Source organism: Cololabis saira, chromosome 21 (assembly GCF_033807715.1).
Source record: "Cololabis saira isolate AMF1-May2022 chromosome 21, fColSai1.1, whole genome shotgun sequence".
Taxonomy (NCBI): domain Eukaryota; kingdom Metazoa; phylum Chordata; class Actinopteri; order Beloniformes; family Belonidae; genus Cololabis; species Cololabis saira.
This window is the reverse complement of record NC_084607.1, coordinates 15,110,529-15,123,574: the sequence shown is the minus strand read 5'-3', so window position 1 is coordinate 15,123,574 and position 13,046 is coordinate 15,110,529. Positions and strand designations below refer to the sequence as shown.

General features: G+C 42.5%; 1 protein-coding gene across 3 annotated transcripts; it reads left to right on the top strand.

Moving 5' to 3' along the window:
• Positions 1-9: 9 nt before the first annotated feature.
• Positions 10-12,433, top strand: snx8a (sorting nexin 8a). Of its 3 annotated transcripts, XM_061711561.1 has the most exons (14): positions 10-26; positions 123-189; positions 808-935; positions 2,237-2,366; positions 3,080-3,270; positions 3,367-3,487; positions 5,413-5,549; positions 5,703-5,783; positions 5,858-6,018; positions 6,149-6,278; positions 6,361-6,429; positions 7,141-7,290; positions 11,210-11,359; positions 11,550-12,433. In XM_061711561.1, the coding sequence occupies exons 2-14, from the start codon at positions 153-155 to the stop codon at positions 11,625-11,627; spliced, it is 1,563 nt and encodes a 520-aa protein (XP_061567545.1). In that variant the 5' UTR covers positions 10-26; positions 123-152; the 3' UTR covers positions 11,628-12,433. The 3 variants fall into 3 exon arrangements, with proteins under 3 accessions (XP_061567545.1, XP_061567546.1, XP_061567544.1); XM_061711562.1 differs by lacking the exons at positions 10-26; positions 123-189 and adding an exon at positions 40-93; XM_061711560.1 differs by lacking the exon at positions 10-26 and having other exon boundaries at positions 153-189; positions 790-935.
• Positions 12,434-13,046: the final 613 nt, after the last annotated feature.

Genomic DNA, 13,046 nt, shown 5'->3' with positions numbered 1-13,046 from the left:
GTCAGCGCCAGCTCCGTGCAGTACACGTAGGTGGCAAACTTGCTCCACTTCCCTCCGGCTCGGACTTCAACCAGCTCACTACAACTTTAAGAGGTAAATTGCTTGTTTTTTCTTTTCTGCAGGAAATCACATGGAGGTGCTCTTGTGCTCACATGACAGTCCGAGCCATGGCAGGAGAGATCAATGAAGGTACAGTGCGTAATCTTCTTGCGCTCCTTTTTAAGACAACACCACTTCAATGTTTCTTTTTGTGGACGCGCGAGAAATGTTTGAAAAAAGTGAATGCGTGGATATTTCTCATCGAGGAAATCGTGATTTTAACTTATCTCCGAGAACTTTTGGATGGTACACAGTGATCGGAATGGAGTTTCTCCACCGCAAAAGCCCCCATGTGTGGTTTGTTGCTACAATAATAGTGTGCGTTCGTGTTTTAAAAGATGAACTCAAGCGGCTGCTGAAAGTTTTGACATAGTTTTCCTACCACGTGAAATCTTGCCAGCTGTGCATTTTAAGCTTGTACTGACATTTCCTACCGTATCCTGTTTTCTACCCTTCTCATCTAACTCACTTATCTAAGATTCTCCATTCATTTAATTTAAAACTTTCTCTTGTATTTTCCAAATATGACATTTAGGATATCTTTTTAAAGGATTAAGACCACACCAGGGATGATATAAAAACCACATCACACATAAAGTAGTAAACTCTGCTCTGCTGACCTCTGATGTAACGCAAGCTCATGCTCTGCATCCACATGATCAATTATGTATCATATATTTTGGCATTTAGGTGTTGTTCCTCTTTTAGGTTCAGTTCCTGCCTATTACAGGGAAGTGCATGAGGCCATTTGTTGCAGGAGCGACGAGAGAGTGCAGGTTGAAGTTTTCCAGCAGCTGCTCCAAAGGGCCGATCTCTCCAAGGCAGCTGTTGATCAGGTGAGAGATGCTGCGATAAGCCATATGTGATCAGAATCTGCAATCCAGCATCCGCCCATCCACATACGGACTGCTATAAACTCAGTGTTTAATAGTAAAATGGCTGGTCTATGAAATAATCACAAAACTGTGGATTTAATAGGTTCAGTTCTAATACACACATTGCTAAATGTATTTATTTAGTGGACTTTGGTATTGCTCTGATGCGTATTAGTTTCAGTCTAACAAGAGATGCTTTGGAATTTTCATTTGGGATGTTCCAATTCTGACACCAGTAATGGAAATATTTGCCATTTCTGACAAAAATGCTGTTATAAAAATAGCAAGCACAGGAAGTTATGAAATCTTGCCTTGCAGTTTACCGTTTCTGGAGATATGAGATTTTGGATTGAGCCAGTTATGAAGCATTAACGTTGGTAATGTGGTGTTATTTAATGGTGGATGCTCATTAGACAAGGCTGGGATGAATGTTGCTAAATATGACAAGAGTGACCTTGTCAAGCATTTAAGGCGACATCAAGTGGAATGGCACAAGGACTTAATTCCATCATAGGGGAGGAACAGCAACAGAAAATCTATGTTTCCATGTTTAAAATGAGAGACATTACCCAGAAAAGGCCAGAAAGCCACTGATAAAGTTGTATAATTAATTTTCTTGGATGTTTGTCAATGATATTGTGAGATTTTGCTGCTTAATGGATCATTTGGAGTTGAAGGTGATCTTGATTGAAGCCGTTCTCCTACGGTTCCTCAGTGGTGGAACCGTAGAGCAGGGTCTTCCCTCTCTGCATTCAAAAAGCTCTTCAAAACTCTCCTCTTCTAAGAGTACCGCTTACTGTTAACCGCTTTAATCGCTCCAACTTCTGAACTGCACTTTCTCTGTAGTCTAACCATGTTTACTGTGGCTTAATTTGTTTACCTCTGTTGTTGGCCACTTTGGAGAAAAGTGTCTGCTAAATGTGAATGTATTAAATGAAGTGCAGTCATGCCGGTATGGGATCGGTACTCGTCATTGGCTGACACTAGTGGAAAATGCCGTAAGCCTAGGTGTGATGACTCCTAAAACGGGAAGAAACAGAAGCAGAAGCTTATGTCATCTCCAAGAAATAACTGATTTCTCTGAGAACTTCTTGCAGTGAGGTAGAATTTCAACTTTTTCCCAACCTTTCAGCGCGTCACCGCCCCCCTTTTGTGTTTTAGCGAGAGCTTTTATCACAGAAGAATGCAAACCACAAGTTTGAGTTGGATCTCGGGAGTGAGAAATGGCAGCCTTTGGGTCACACCGCCTTTGTCTTCCCCAGATTGCTGAGCACGTCGACTCCACAGATGGATTCCTGAGCAAGCTGACCCTCTATAAAGCTCTGGCGCTGATTGCTCTGGCTCAGCAAGGAAAGCAGCCCCGCCCCAAACTCCTGGAGAACTGCATACAGGGTAGGTGACAACGCTCGTAAAAGGTTTTGCTTAATGAGTAGCTTGGATAATCTTCACAGCGTCCAAGGGCCACCTCCCGATGTACTTGTACTTGCTGAAATCTCTCATTTGCACAGGAAGCTTGTCACTCTTTTCTTTGAAACCTAAATACGTCTTTCCAGAAGTGAGCAACAACGGCGATCACATCCCTAAAATTGTCATTTTCAGTAGTATTATGTTTTATTGTGCAATTCTTTTATGTTTGTAGGGAAGCCATAGCTGTTTCATTTCTTTTTTTTATTTGTCCCTCAGTGGGACGATGTTGGGGAGGTTTTCTGGTTTTTCAAAGAGGTGACCATTATGCAGGCTTAAGTTAGATTCATCCACAGCCTTCTGTGATTATTTTAGGCGGTTGTTGTTATTTCAGGTGTGGCCAGCATGGCAGCTTGCTGCTGCACGCCACTTCCCAGTCGGCACCAGATCCAGTTTTCAGCATTTGTTTTAGTGCATTCCATGAAATTCATGACCATCTTGGAATGTCCTGGAAGGAATAATAATAGATCACATGGTTACTGTGCACAATACTGTTCTCGTTAGAGGAGGGAGAAAAAAAAAAAAAGAAGGGTGAAAGAGAGAAGCCAACATTCATCTCAGATTTGAAGTGCGTGCTGCTCTCGTGGGTCTTGATTTAATCATTTAAGGATAAATGTTTGTTCTGGATGTGTGCTTGACAGAGCTACCAAAGCCCCAGCTCGGGGAGCCCAGGGAGCTGCGCGCTCTGAGGATGCAGCCCGCTCAGGAGGACGCGCTCACCATCTCGCAGACGCTGGACAAGCTTCTGGCGAGAGACACGGTCAAGGTGGAGATCTTACCCGAGAAGAAGGGTCTGTTCCTCAAACACGTGGAGTACCAGCTCATCAGCCAGGCAAGGAGCCCTCTCACACCGGCAGCGTGGCTGCTGTCGCCAGAACCTGCTCTCGCCCACTTTCTGAATATCTTCTGCTTTTTTTTTGTTTTTTAGCGTTATAAAATATCAGTTTACAGACGTTATAGCGATTTTGACGTCTTCCATGAGGTTTTGCTGCAGAGATTTGCCTACAGAGTGGTACCAGCGTTGCCACCTAAAAGGATGCTGAAGGGAGGTGAGTTAATCATTCACACTCTGTATCATTATTTCTTAACTAGTTTTTTTTCAGATCTGAGTTGTTGTTGTTTTTTTTTGCATTTATATTCATGACTAAAACGCTGTGAAGCAGTTACATTCCTCTGGCCTTCAGGCCCAAGCGTTTTCTGGTTTATAAAGATGAAACATTCATGAGTGAACGCTGGTCCAGTTCTTCCTGCAGCCAATGCAGTTCATCAAAGCTGCTGCCGACAGATGCGGCACAAACTAGTGATGCGTAACGAGAGCCCGTTTCACTTCACAAATTCTCATAGTAGAGGGCTAATTACACAAAAACATTTGATTTAACACTGTGGCTCAGTTTAATGACAAGTCAGGAAAGTACCGACACTCTCTGATTCTGTTAATGTGACTTTGCACAAAGCTGGTGAGCTCTCCTCGGATCGTCCTTTTTCAATTGATAAACACATACATCTTCAGTATAGTTGGAGGTAACTTTAGTCCAGGGTAACTTTCTGCTCCTCTTGTACACAAGCCAACTAAAGCGAGTACACCCACGTTCAGTTATATTTAATTGCCAAGTGACTCAAATGTTTGTCACACTTCCATAAATGTAATATTTCTAAGTTGAGCAGTAGGTAAATAAAAAATGAAGGTGCAATTACAAGCTCCAGAAAATAAATAATAGAGAAAAAAGAACAGTATGCATTAAAAATGATGATAATTTACACAATGCTCAATGCTCCCTGGCATATTGCATATAAATATTACACGAATTTCTGGACACATTTAGCTATTTTCAGAGGTCTCTCTGTTAAAAATACAGTTTTACTTACTGTATTTCATTTATATTTTTATTTTCTGTGGGATTTGAACTCACACTCTTCAGTTAGATCCTTTCCAGGAACTGTTGTGTGATTTTTGTCAATATTCTGCAGGGAAGTTGTGATACAACAATGTGTAATCCAGAGAGCTCTCGACAAAACAGTTAGAAACCTTTAAGCCAGCACCTTTTTGTATTAATGCAGCTCCGTATCACCACACTTCCCCCTCTGTTCATCACTACCAAGACCCTACATTAAAGGTGGGGTACGTGATTTCTGGATGATTTCTGGAAGAGTGCAAGCCCTGCACCTGTCAGTGACTGGATGGAGCAATGTTACATTTATTTTGAGGGGGGTCGGTGCCCCGGCCACATTCGGTTGATCCTAACTGACCTACAAGAGTTTATCTTGATCTCATGGACCTGAGGAAGGTCCTCCTAATCTTCATGCAGTTTCTTGTGCTGTTATTTAGCAACATGATGTGTGCAGTTTTGTGCCAAGGAAGCAACTTTTTAAAAATGTTCTCACTTGTTCACAACATCTGAGCTGGCAGAGTAGCTCCCTACATTTTCATCATCAACCCTTGTGTCATTTCTGCAGCGGATGCTCCTCTTTCAGGATAGTTTGTGCCATCCATCATATTAGGACAGTGAAACTCTTATCCTAAAACCCCTGATTGTGCTGCAAATGTCCTTCCGCTGATTTAAAAAGAAATAATTTGTATTTAAGGGTGGTTCGCATTTACATATAACTATTTTTTAAATCCTAATGAAGATTTAGTCTGTTCAGTTCTTCCAGTAATTCTTCACAATGTGGAGCCATGAAGCAAAGATCAAGTCTATAGGTCCTAAGTTGTGACAGTTCCGGTGTTCATGTGTCACTTCACAGTCATCAATAACCATAATCAGTAGTCGCAGTGGCCGTAAATGTTATAATACTCTACTTGTGTGCCTGGAAGTTGTTTAAAGTTATATTGGCATGATATACCTTTGAACCATTTAAAGTATGTTGTGATTTCTGCCGTCCGTGTACATCCACATCCCCAGCGCTGTCTGCTCGGCACAGTTCCTCCCTTTGTTGAATAAATGCACAGATATGTCTCTCCTGCTTGTGTCACCAGTCCTGACCTCGGTTTCTGAGCGGGATTTCATCGAGGGAAGGAGACGAGCTCTCAGCAGATTTATTAACCTGGTGGCGCGCCATCCCTTCTTCTCCGAGGATGAGCTGGTCAAGACCTTCCTCACCTTCAGTGGCTCCGTAAGCTGCTCCTTCTAAAGTTGCTCCCTGCTTGTCTGCGGCTGGTCGTTGCACAATAAACGTCAACGTCATGATGAAAAGCAAAACGCATCCTGTTTTAACCACTCTTTGTCCTTTCCTCCTCCCCCACTCCTCACTCTAATTCCCAAACAGGATGTGCAGGCCAAGCTGCGTGACACTTACAAGAAAACGGGCGATGAGTTCATGACCAACAAAATTGCAACCCAAGCTAAGGTTCGTCACCGATTCTAAGACTCTAGTTCCCCATTTAAGGAAGGGTGTTTTATTTTATGGTGCATGTTTTGCAGGAATATCTCCCGGCAGACATTCAGGCCCAGTTCTCAGGAAGCAGAGAGCTGATTAGGAACATTCACAACAGCTTCCAGAAGCTGCGAGACAGAGCGGAGAGAATGGCCGAGCGCTCAAAGGAGAATGCAACGGATCTGCTCATGTTTGGCAGGGAGCTCAGGTATTTTATTATGAAGGATATAAAGTTATTCTTCCTCCAGTATCCTGACGGTTTCTTAATAAGTTTCAAATCCATGGAAGATGGGACGCTGCAATATTAGTTTTTCTTGGTATGATGATGTTTTGTGCAGCACCCTGGGTTCGGATTCTGCGCCTCTCCCCGCGTTGGCGTCCTGTCAAAGCACGTGGGGGAACCTGCGTCAGTCCCTGAAGAGCCTGTCCGTGGAGTTCGCTGTGCTGTCGGACAAAGCTGCCCAGCAGGTACGGCCTTCAGCCTCTCCCCGGCGCGGCTGCACCAAACCTCCTCCCCGGTGATCCAACTGTGTTTTGTCTCCGTCTTTAGGGCAGACGGGAGGAGGATGATGTGGTGGAAAAACTGAATCTGTTCCTGGATTTGCTGCAGTCGTACAGAGTGAGTGGGGTTGAGTTCTGTGCTGCTTAAACCTGACCACGGTCCCAGCGTGATGCGACTCACGCTGCAGAACTGTATGGAGCTAGAACAGTCTCATAATTTGCAAATGCACACACCGTTTCACAAATGCACACACCGTTTCACAAATGCACAGGACAAGTTTCACAAATGCACAGAACAAGTTTCACAAATGCACAGAACAATTCACACGCGCGTAGGACAAGATACACAAATGTATTTTTGATGCACACACAAACGTTACAAACGTTTTTTTGTCTGTGAGCTGCGCTGGATTTGCGTGTGACTTTTGAGACTCCCCTGACGTCCCTCGATCCACAAATACGTTTTTTTTTTAACACGGAAGGATCTGCAACCAATCAGATGTCTTCCTTTGTTTCAGCCAATCATAAGAGCGCACCCCACGTGGGGGACGACTTACTCGTAAACCAATAAGATTAAAGGGGTGGATACACCTGCTGTCTGAACTGTGCATCAAAAATACATTTGTGTAATTTGTCCTACGCACGTGTGAATTGTTCTGTGCATTTGTGAAACTTGTCCTGTGCATTTGTGAAACGGTGTGTGCATTTGCGGATCGGTGTGTGCATTTGTGAATTTTGTCCTGTGCATTTGTGAAACAGTTTGTGCATTTGCGAATTATGAGACTGTTCTAGCTCCATAGAACTGTGTTTTGACCCGTCTGTTGTTTAGGATCTCTGCGAGCGGCACGAGAAAGGCGTTCTCCACGAGCATCAAAGAGCTCTGCACAAGTACGGTATGATGAAGAGACAGATGATGAGCGCCACCGTGCAGTCCAAGGAGCAGGCGTCTGTGGAGCAGCTGGAGTCGCGAATTGTTCAGGTAACAGTTTATTTTTTTGTCCCCCTCCACAAATGTCCCTCGATAAAATGTTTTTAACTCACTTATTTTTTGACAAATAATGCTGCTCTGGTCCGAGTGCGTTTCCAACCAACAGTGCTGTGTAAATACTCGGGTTGTCCAATCCTGCCTAAGAGAACAGAGCAAAAGAAACTTCACATTCATCCAACGTCAGCAATTAAAATCTTACCTTTGCACATAAAACATGCTGACACATGCATATAAAAGATAAACGCTGAAATTAGCAGATAGTGGTGTAAAAAGAGTCCACAGTTTATGAGTTCAGAGCTTTCTTTTGGTACCTTGTTAAAAAATATAAATGAATAAAAGAAGAAAATGCGTAACTGTCTTAAACACCATTATTGCTCTTTCTTTCACCGGGACAAGGGTCCATTGTCCTGTCGGTTAAAAATGTCAGAGAGAACAGCCGTCTCAGCCAAAAGTGACTTTAACGATGTTGCTAAGTAAAGGAACGACCAAAGACGAGGTGTTTCATTACCATCGTCCTCTGTGAGACGAGGAAGTCTGTCTGGTATGGACATTGGCAGGCCGCTGCCACCCCCCCATCCACATCCACAAAAGCTCACACATTAAAGTCGGAGGACAAACCTGAGAAGCACAACATGTTCTTTTAAAAAAAAAAATCCTTCCGAATATTCTGATTAATTTGCTAAAACAAGAGACCCGTTTTGAAGGAAGCAAAGCACCGTTTCAATCACTGGTACAAAGCTGAGTTACATGAAGAAAGTAATTAACCTGCTGTTTACTGTTTCATCCCTGCTGCTTTTATCTCGTGCCTGCAGTTCCTTGCTCAGTGTGGGGTGCCACACAGTCCCATCCTCTCTGTATTATTCCCTTTTTTTAATTAATGATCATTTCCTTAATATGCTCTTATTCTTTATTTGCTTTATTTTATTCAAATATTTAATCATTTTTATACTGAGTATAAAAATGCCAATATAACTTTATACTGAGTATATGCAGTCTGAGCTAAGTTGATTTATACTTTTATGAAAGTCAGAGGGCTTTTTCTCAAAACCAGGATAGCAGATTAAGCTGGGATTTTCTGGAGTTCCTGGTTGAATTAAGCCTGGATTCAGTTTCACAAAAGCAGTAGCCCATAAGTTACCATGGCGATACATCCTGTGCTGTTAGCCTGATCTGGAGTAGGCTAACCCACTGAGCTGTAACAAAGTAACATGAATGAATCTGCTGTCAGATTCCCACATTACATTATAGACGTATGTTCATTTATAAGTTCAAAGTTGTTAATTTGAGCAAATGTCAGGTAAATCCTTGCATGGTATGATAATGTTTTCGGTAGTGGTTAGAAAATGTGTATTTTAGGTTATTTACGCATTCGGGCGATCCGCTATGTTTGCCACGCCCTTCGCCGCTCCTTTATAACAGCGGCAGTGTTTAATTTCTTTAGTATGTGCTTCATTTCTTCACGAGCCTCCATCAAAACATGTTGCTCATTTGGTGAGAGGTAGAGTTCACAAAGTCTGTGGTAAAATCAGTGAATCTGTGCTTGATCTCACAGTCTTTTGAAGAAATCTGTGGGCGTGCTTTTAGCTGGATTACTTACACCTGGCTTTGCAAAGCCGGACCTCCTGAGCCTGGTTTGGCCTTTGTGAAGCAGATAAAGCCAGGATGAACTGATGGCGCTATGTTATCTCTTATCCCAGATTTCTTAATCCTAATTTTGTGAAACAGCCCTGAGTCGGCATAAATACTGGTTAAGAAATCAACAAACATTTTTAAAGCCATGCTGTGTAACAATACTACCTCTGACCACATGGGGGCATATGGCGCCTTTGCATTGACATAAAGCTTCAGATGAATTCTGAATTATTTTTTTTGCACAACCAGCGTGTAATTGAATGCGGATGCGGGAGCATGACACTCCTCCCTGTCTCCTCCCTCAAGTAGATCAATTTAAATATGATAATTAGGATAAATATCCATGAAAAACCACTCACCCTGACAAGGAACTCGCAAAAGCAAATGGGGAAAAAAAACAAAAAAACAGGGACCTTGAGCTGGAGACACTGTCAGAAGTAGTGGCTGGAAAATTACTTTTATTTGGTGGCATTTCCTCTTGATTTAAGAAAAAACTAAACAGAGTAGCGTGCTGTGGTTGTATTGACTGCATTGCATTATGGGTATCGCTGTTCCTTGTGTTGCGTTCCGTGAAGACTTGTGGTTTATTATGTTTGTCCGGGTTTTATGAACGTTTATGTTCAGCTTTATTTTAAAAATCGACACCAGAACTTAAACTGGTGGGATGAAAAACGGCTCCTCGTTCCATTTTGCTTTCATGTGTGTTTTATAAAATGACAGAACTGGTCTAATATACGTGCCTTGCGAGTCTTACAACTCGCAGAGGACGTGTCCACAATCACATCTCATAAGTCAAACACTGTGAACAGCATGAACTTATATTTAATCCTGTAAGCATCACAAGCTGATACTCCTCCGCTGCAAAAGTAAAACAAGTTGTGCCAACGTGAAAAATACAGAAAAAAGTCGCTGCAGCTCGTACTGTTGAAGCCGCAGGAGGAGAAACCGGCCTCCATCACCAGGAGGGGAGACCGGTCTCGGCCTCGGCCTCCATCACTGAAGAAACACTTCCTGGGATCCTGCAGCAACTGCAGCCGACTCGATAAGAAAGTAGCTTAAACAGTTCGTACCAACCAACCTTTCAGTGATATGTTAGTTTTATTTTAAAAAGACAACAATACTCTGTGCATGAGGCCCCTGACTTTAAATATGTAAACACATTTATAAAACTGCACAAAAGTTTATTCTGACTCCATATAAGTTTGATTTCTGTGTGAATTCAGTCTGGTGGTCGGAGATCCCCGTGGTTAGGAGCTCTGAGTTTCAGTTTCTGGGCTCTGACGTGTAGTTCATGGTTTCCATGGTGACTTTAAGTGCAACTCAAACTGAAAATGCCCTGAGAGTTTGTGTCCAACTGCCAAAACCCCCCAAAACTGTTGGTCGAAATGAAACCACTTTGCTACCCTGAGCGCTGCAAGGCCTTCTTGGTGTGTCTGGAGCAGAAACTGCCAATACACGGACAGATTTGAAAAAAAAAGATGGAGTAAAAAGTACATTTTGGATTTCATCATGAATCCGGCCGCTTCAAGCTAAGAAGGAAAATAAAAATCCAACGAACAGTTTCCCTACAGCGGGCTCCTCGAGGGCTGCCGTCCTGCTGCTCACAGCTCTCACACATCTGATCCAGGTGTGGCGGAGCTGAAACCCGTCGGACAGCAGACCTCGAGGACTGGACTTGAAAAGCCCTGCCCTGGAGAGAAAGGACAGTTTACTTATGGCCTGTATAGCAAAAACTCTGCGCTCTGGAGCATTTTCTGTCCAGTTTCCAGCTTCCTCCTGTCTCCTGAACGCCAGCTGCACTTTGGCTCATAATAATTCTGCCATTCGGCAGAGTCCCGTTCATTTCTGTGGGAATTCTTTTTTATTTTTGGTGATATTATTTATTTATTGGAAACTGTAAAATGCATGTCTGAGAAAAGTCGTCACACATTAGTCGAACAAGCGAGTCGCTCTGTGATGTGAACCATGTTTCTACCCTGAACAGACAATTTAACAGGGAGATGAGTAAAAATAACTTTTTTTTACACAATAGCAAGATATAATGTATATTTCATATCTGTAATGTTGCAATAATGTTTGTAAGAGACACATGTGAACAGGATTTGTTTTTTTAAAAAGCTGTTTACATTTTTCTTTTGCAAACCTTATCTTATATCTTCTTTTATCTGCAAAAGTAAAATTAGAGCAAGGTTTCATTTTCATTAAGTGTTTTATTTCTTCTTTTTGAATCTTTGAATCTATCCATTGGTGCTGATGTTGTTTTTATCTTGGATTATAGCAAGAAAGTGCCATTCAGACGATGGAGCTGCGCAACTACTTCTCCCTGTTCTGCCTGCACCAGGAGACGCAGCTCATCTTCACCTACCTTCCAATCACCTCCCACATCCTCGGGGCTTTCGTTAACTCCCAGGTCCAAGGACACCGAGAGGTAAAGCTGCCTGTCTGGAAAATATTTGTCCAGACTCGTGGGGTGGATGTGTGTGTGTGTTGGAGGGGAGGGATCTCAATATCCCAAAAGGTGGCATCTCAAACATTGAGAAGCTGCTGTATTTCAGCATTTGATGGTCTAACTTCGTTTAAACATGTGACTTACTTTCCTTTTTGTCTTTTTCCGTCAGATGGGAGCAGTGTGGAATGAACTCCAGCCCAAGCTTGGGTGTCTTTTTGGTGGCAGTAATGGACTGAAAGCCGTCTGAAACCTGAAAGCCTGCGCGACGTAGGAACGAAACACTGCCACCGATGAAGATCGCAAACTGGAAAAATAAAAAGCTCTGTGAGCCAAAGCAAGAAAGTATAATGTACAGCGGTTCCCATCTATTACACCAGCCACGTTTCATTTGAGGAGGTTTTTTTTTTTTTTTAAATGTCATGTTTCTGAAATTTTCGGTCTGATCAGGAAGTGCAGTGTCTGTCAGGGACGCTGGTCTCTTTGTCATTTTTATGCTCTGGGATCCAACATCCATTTCAGAATCAGCATTTTTGACCGCCAATGAGGCAGAAGGTTGTCTAAATTGTTATTTTTCCAAAAGGATATAATATATATAATTTTATTCACACATTCCAACACATTTAATGAAGCAACCGCTTCTCATAAGTCGGAAACACTAAGATGCTGGAGGGACAGTGCGAGTTTATTCAAATGGGATTATTTTAAATCTCCTGTTATAACTTCAGATCAGTTTGAATATTTTAGTTTATAAGGACATGTAGCAGCATACTTTATATTTGTAGTGAATTTTCTGCCTTTATTCGTTGCCTTGTATATACGGTTGGGCTTGAAAGTTTGTGAACCCTTGTGATTCCTGCAGAATCTGACCTAAAAGCCTATCAAGCAAACTTAACTGAACAAATGCGACAAAGCAAAGAAAAGTATTCATTTACTGAGGAGAGTGATCAAATATTGGATATGCCAGTGTTGCAAAAGCGTGTGAACTTCTGGGATTACTCACTAAGCTGAATCTTCTCTTTTGAGTCTGAGCTTGTTTTTTTGGGTGACCAAAAAGGAGAAAGGAAAAAAAAAAAGGGAATAAGGACTTGTAGATGTTCAGAATCACCTCTAAAGCATCGTCCTCTGGTCTCGTCTCGCTGCAGCTTCACCTGCTCAGTTCACTAATTATGGAGGCAAGTAAACGTGAAAATTAAGTCCTGGAACAAGAAGCACACCAATTGCCCCACCGAAGTGCTGCCACGTCAGAATACAGTTAATGTTTACGAACGGCAAACTCAAAAGTCCTGAATGTAATCAGGCGGGACGTGGAGCCATCTGTGCGGTGGAACCCGCATCCAGGCGTTCGTGCAGACTCACAAGATCTCTGCAGATACTGGAAACAAAGGCTGACGGAGCTCTGCTGCTCAGATACCAGCGTAATATTGCACCAGTTTCCTCAAACCACCAGCCCTAATATGTAATCTTTTACGGCGTGGAAAATTAGATCATTTTCGAAAACAGAACTCTTAAGGATTTCACATATTTTCAACAGCTACGGAGCTTTTTCTGTGTATGTTTATAAGCTATTTGATTGTATGTAACTGTCTGATCGCACAACAAACGTGAGATTCTTTATCTAGCCTTTAAGTAGCCTAACCCCTGGTCTTTGGGAAATCGTGTCAACTAA

What these genes read in the sequence shown, in the direction of transcription:
- snx8a (XM_061711560.1), top strand. Translation starts at nt 153, where the DNA reads ATGACAGTCCGAGCCATGGCAGGAGAGATCAATGAAG. An exon ending in CCTGGAGAACTGCATACAGG is followed by an intron (nt 2,367 to 3,079) that starts GTAGGTGACAAC and finishes TGTGCTTGACAG; the next exon opens with AGCTACCAAAGCCCCAGCTC. An exon ending in ATTTGCTGCAGTCGTACAGA is followed by an intron (nt 6,430 to 7,140) that starts GTGAGTGGGGTT and finishes TCTGTTGTTTAG; the next exon opens with GATCTCTGCGAGCGGCACGA.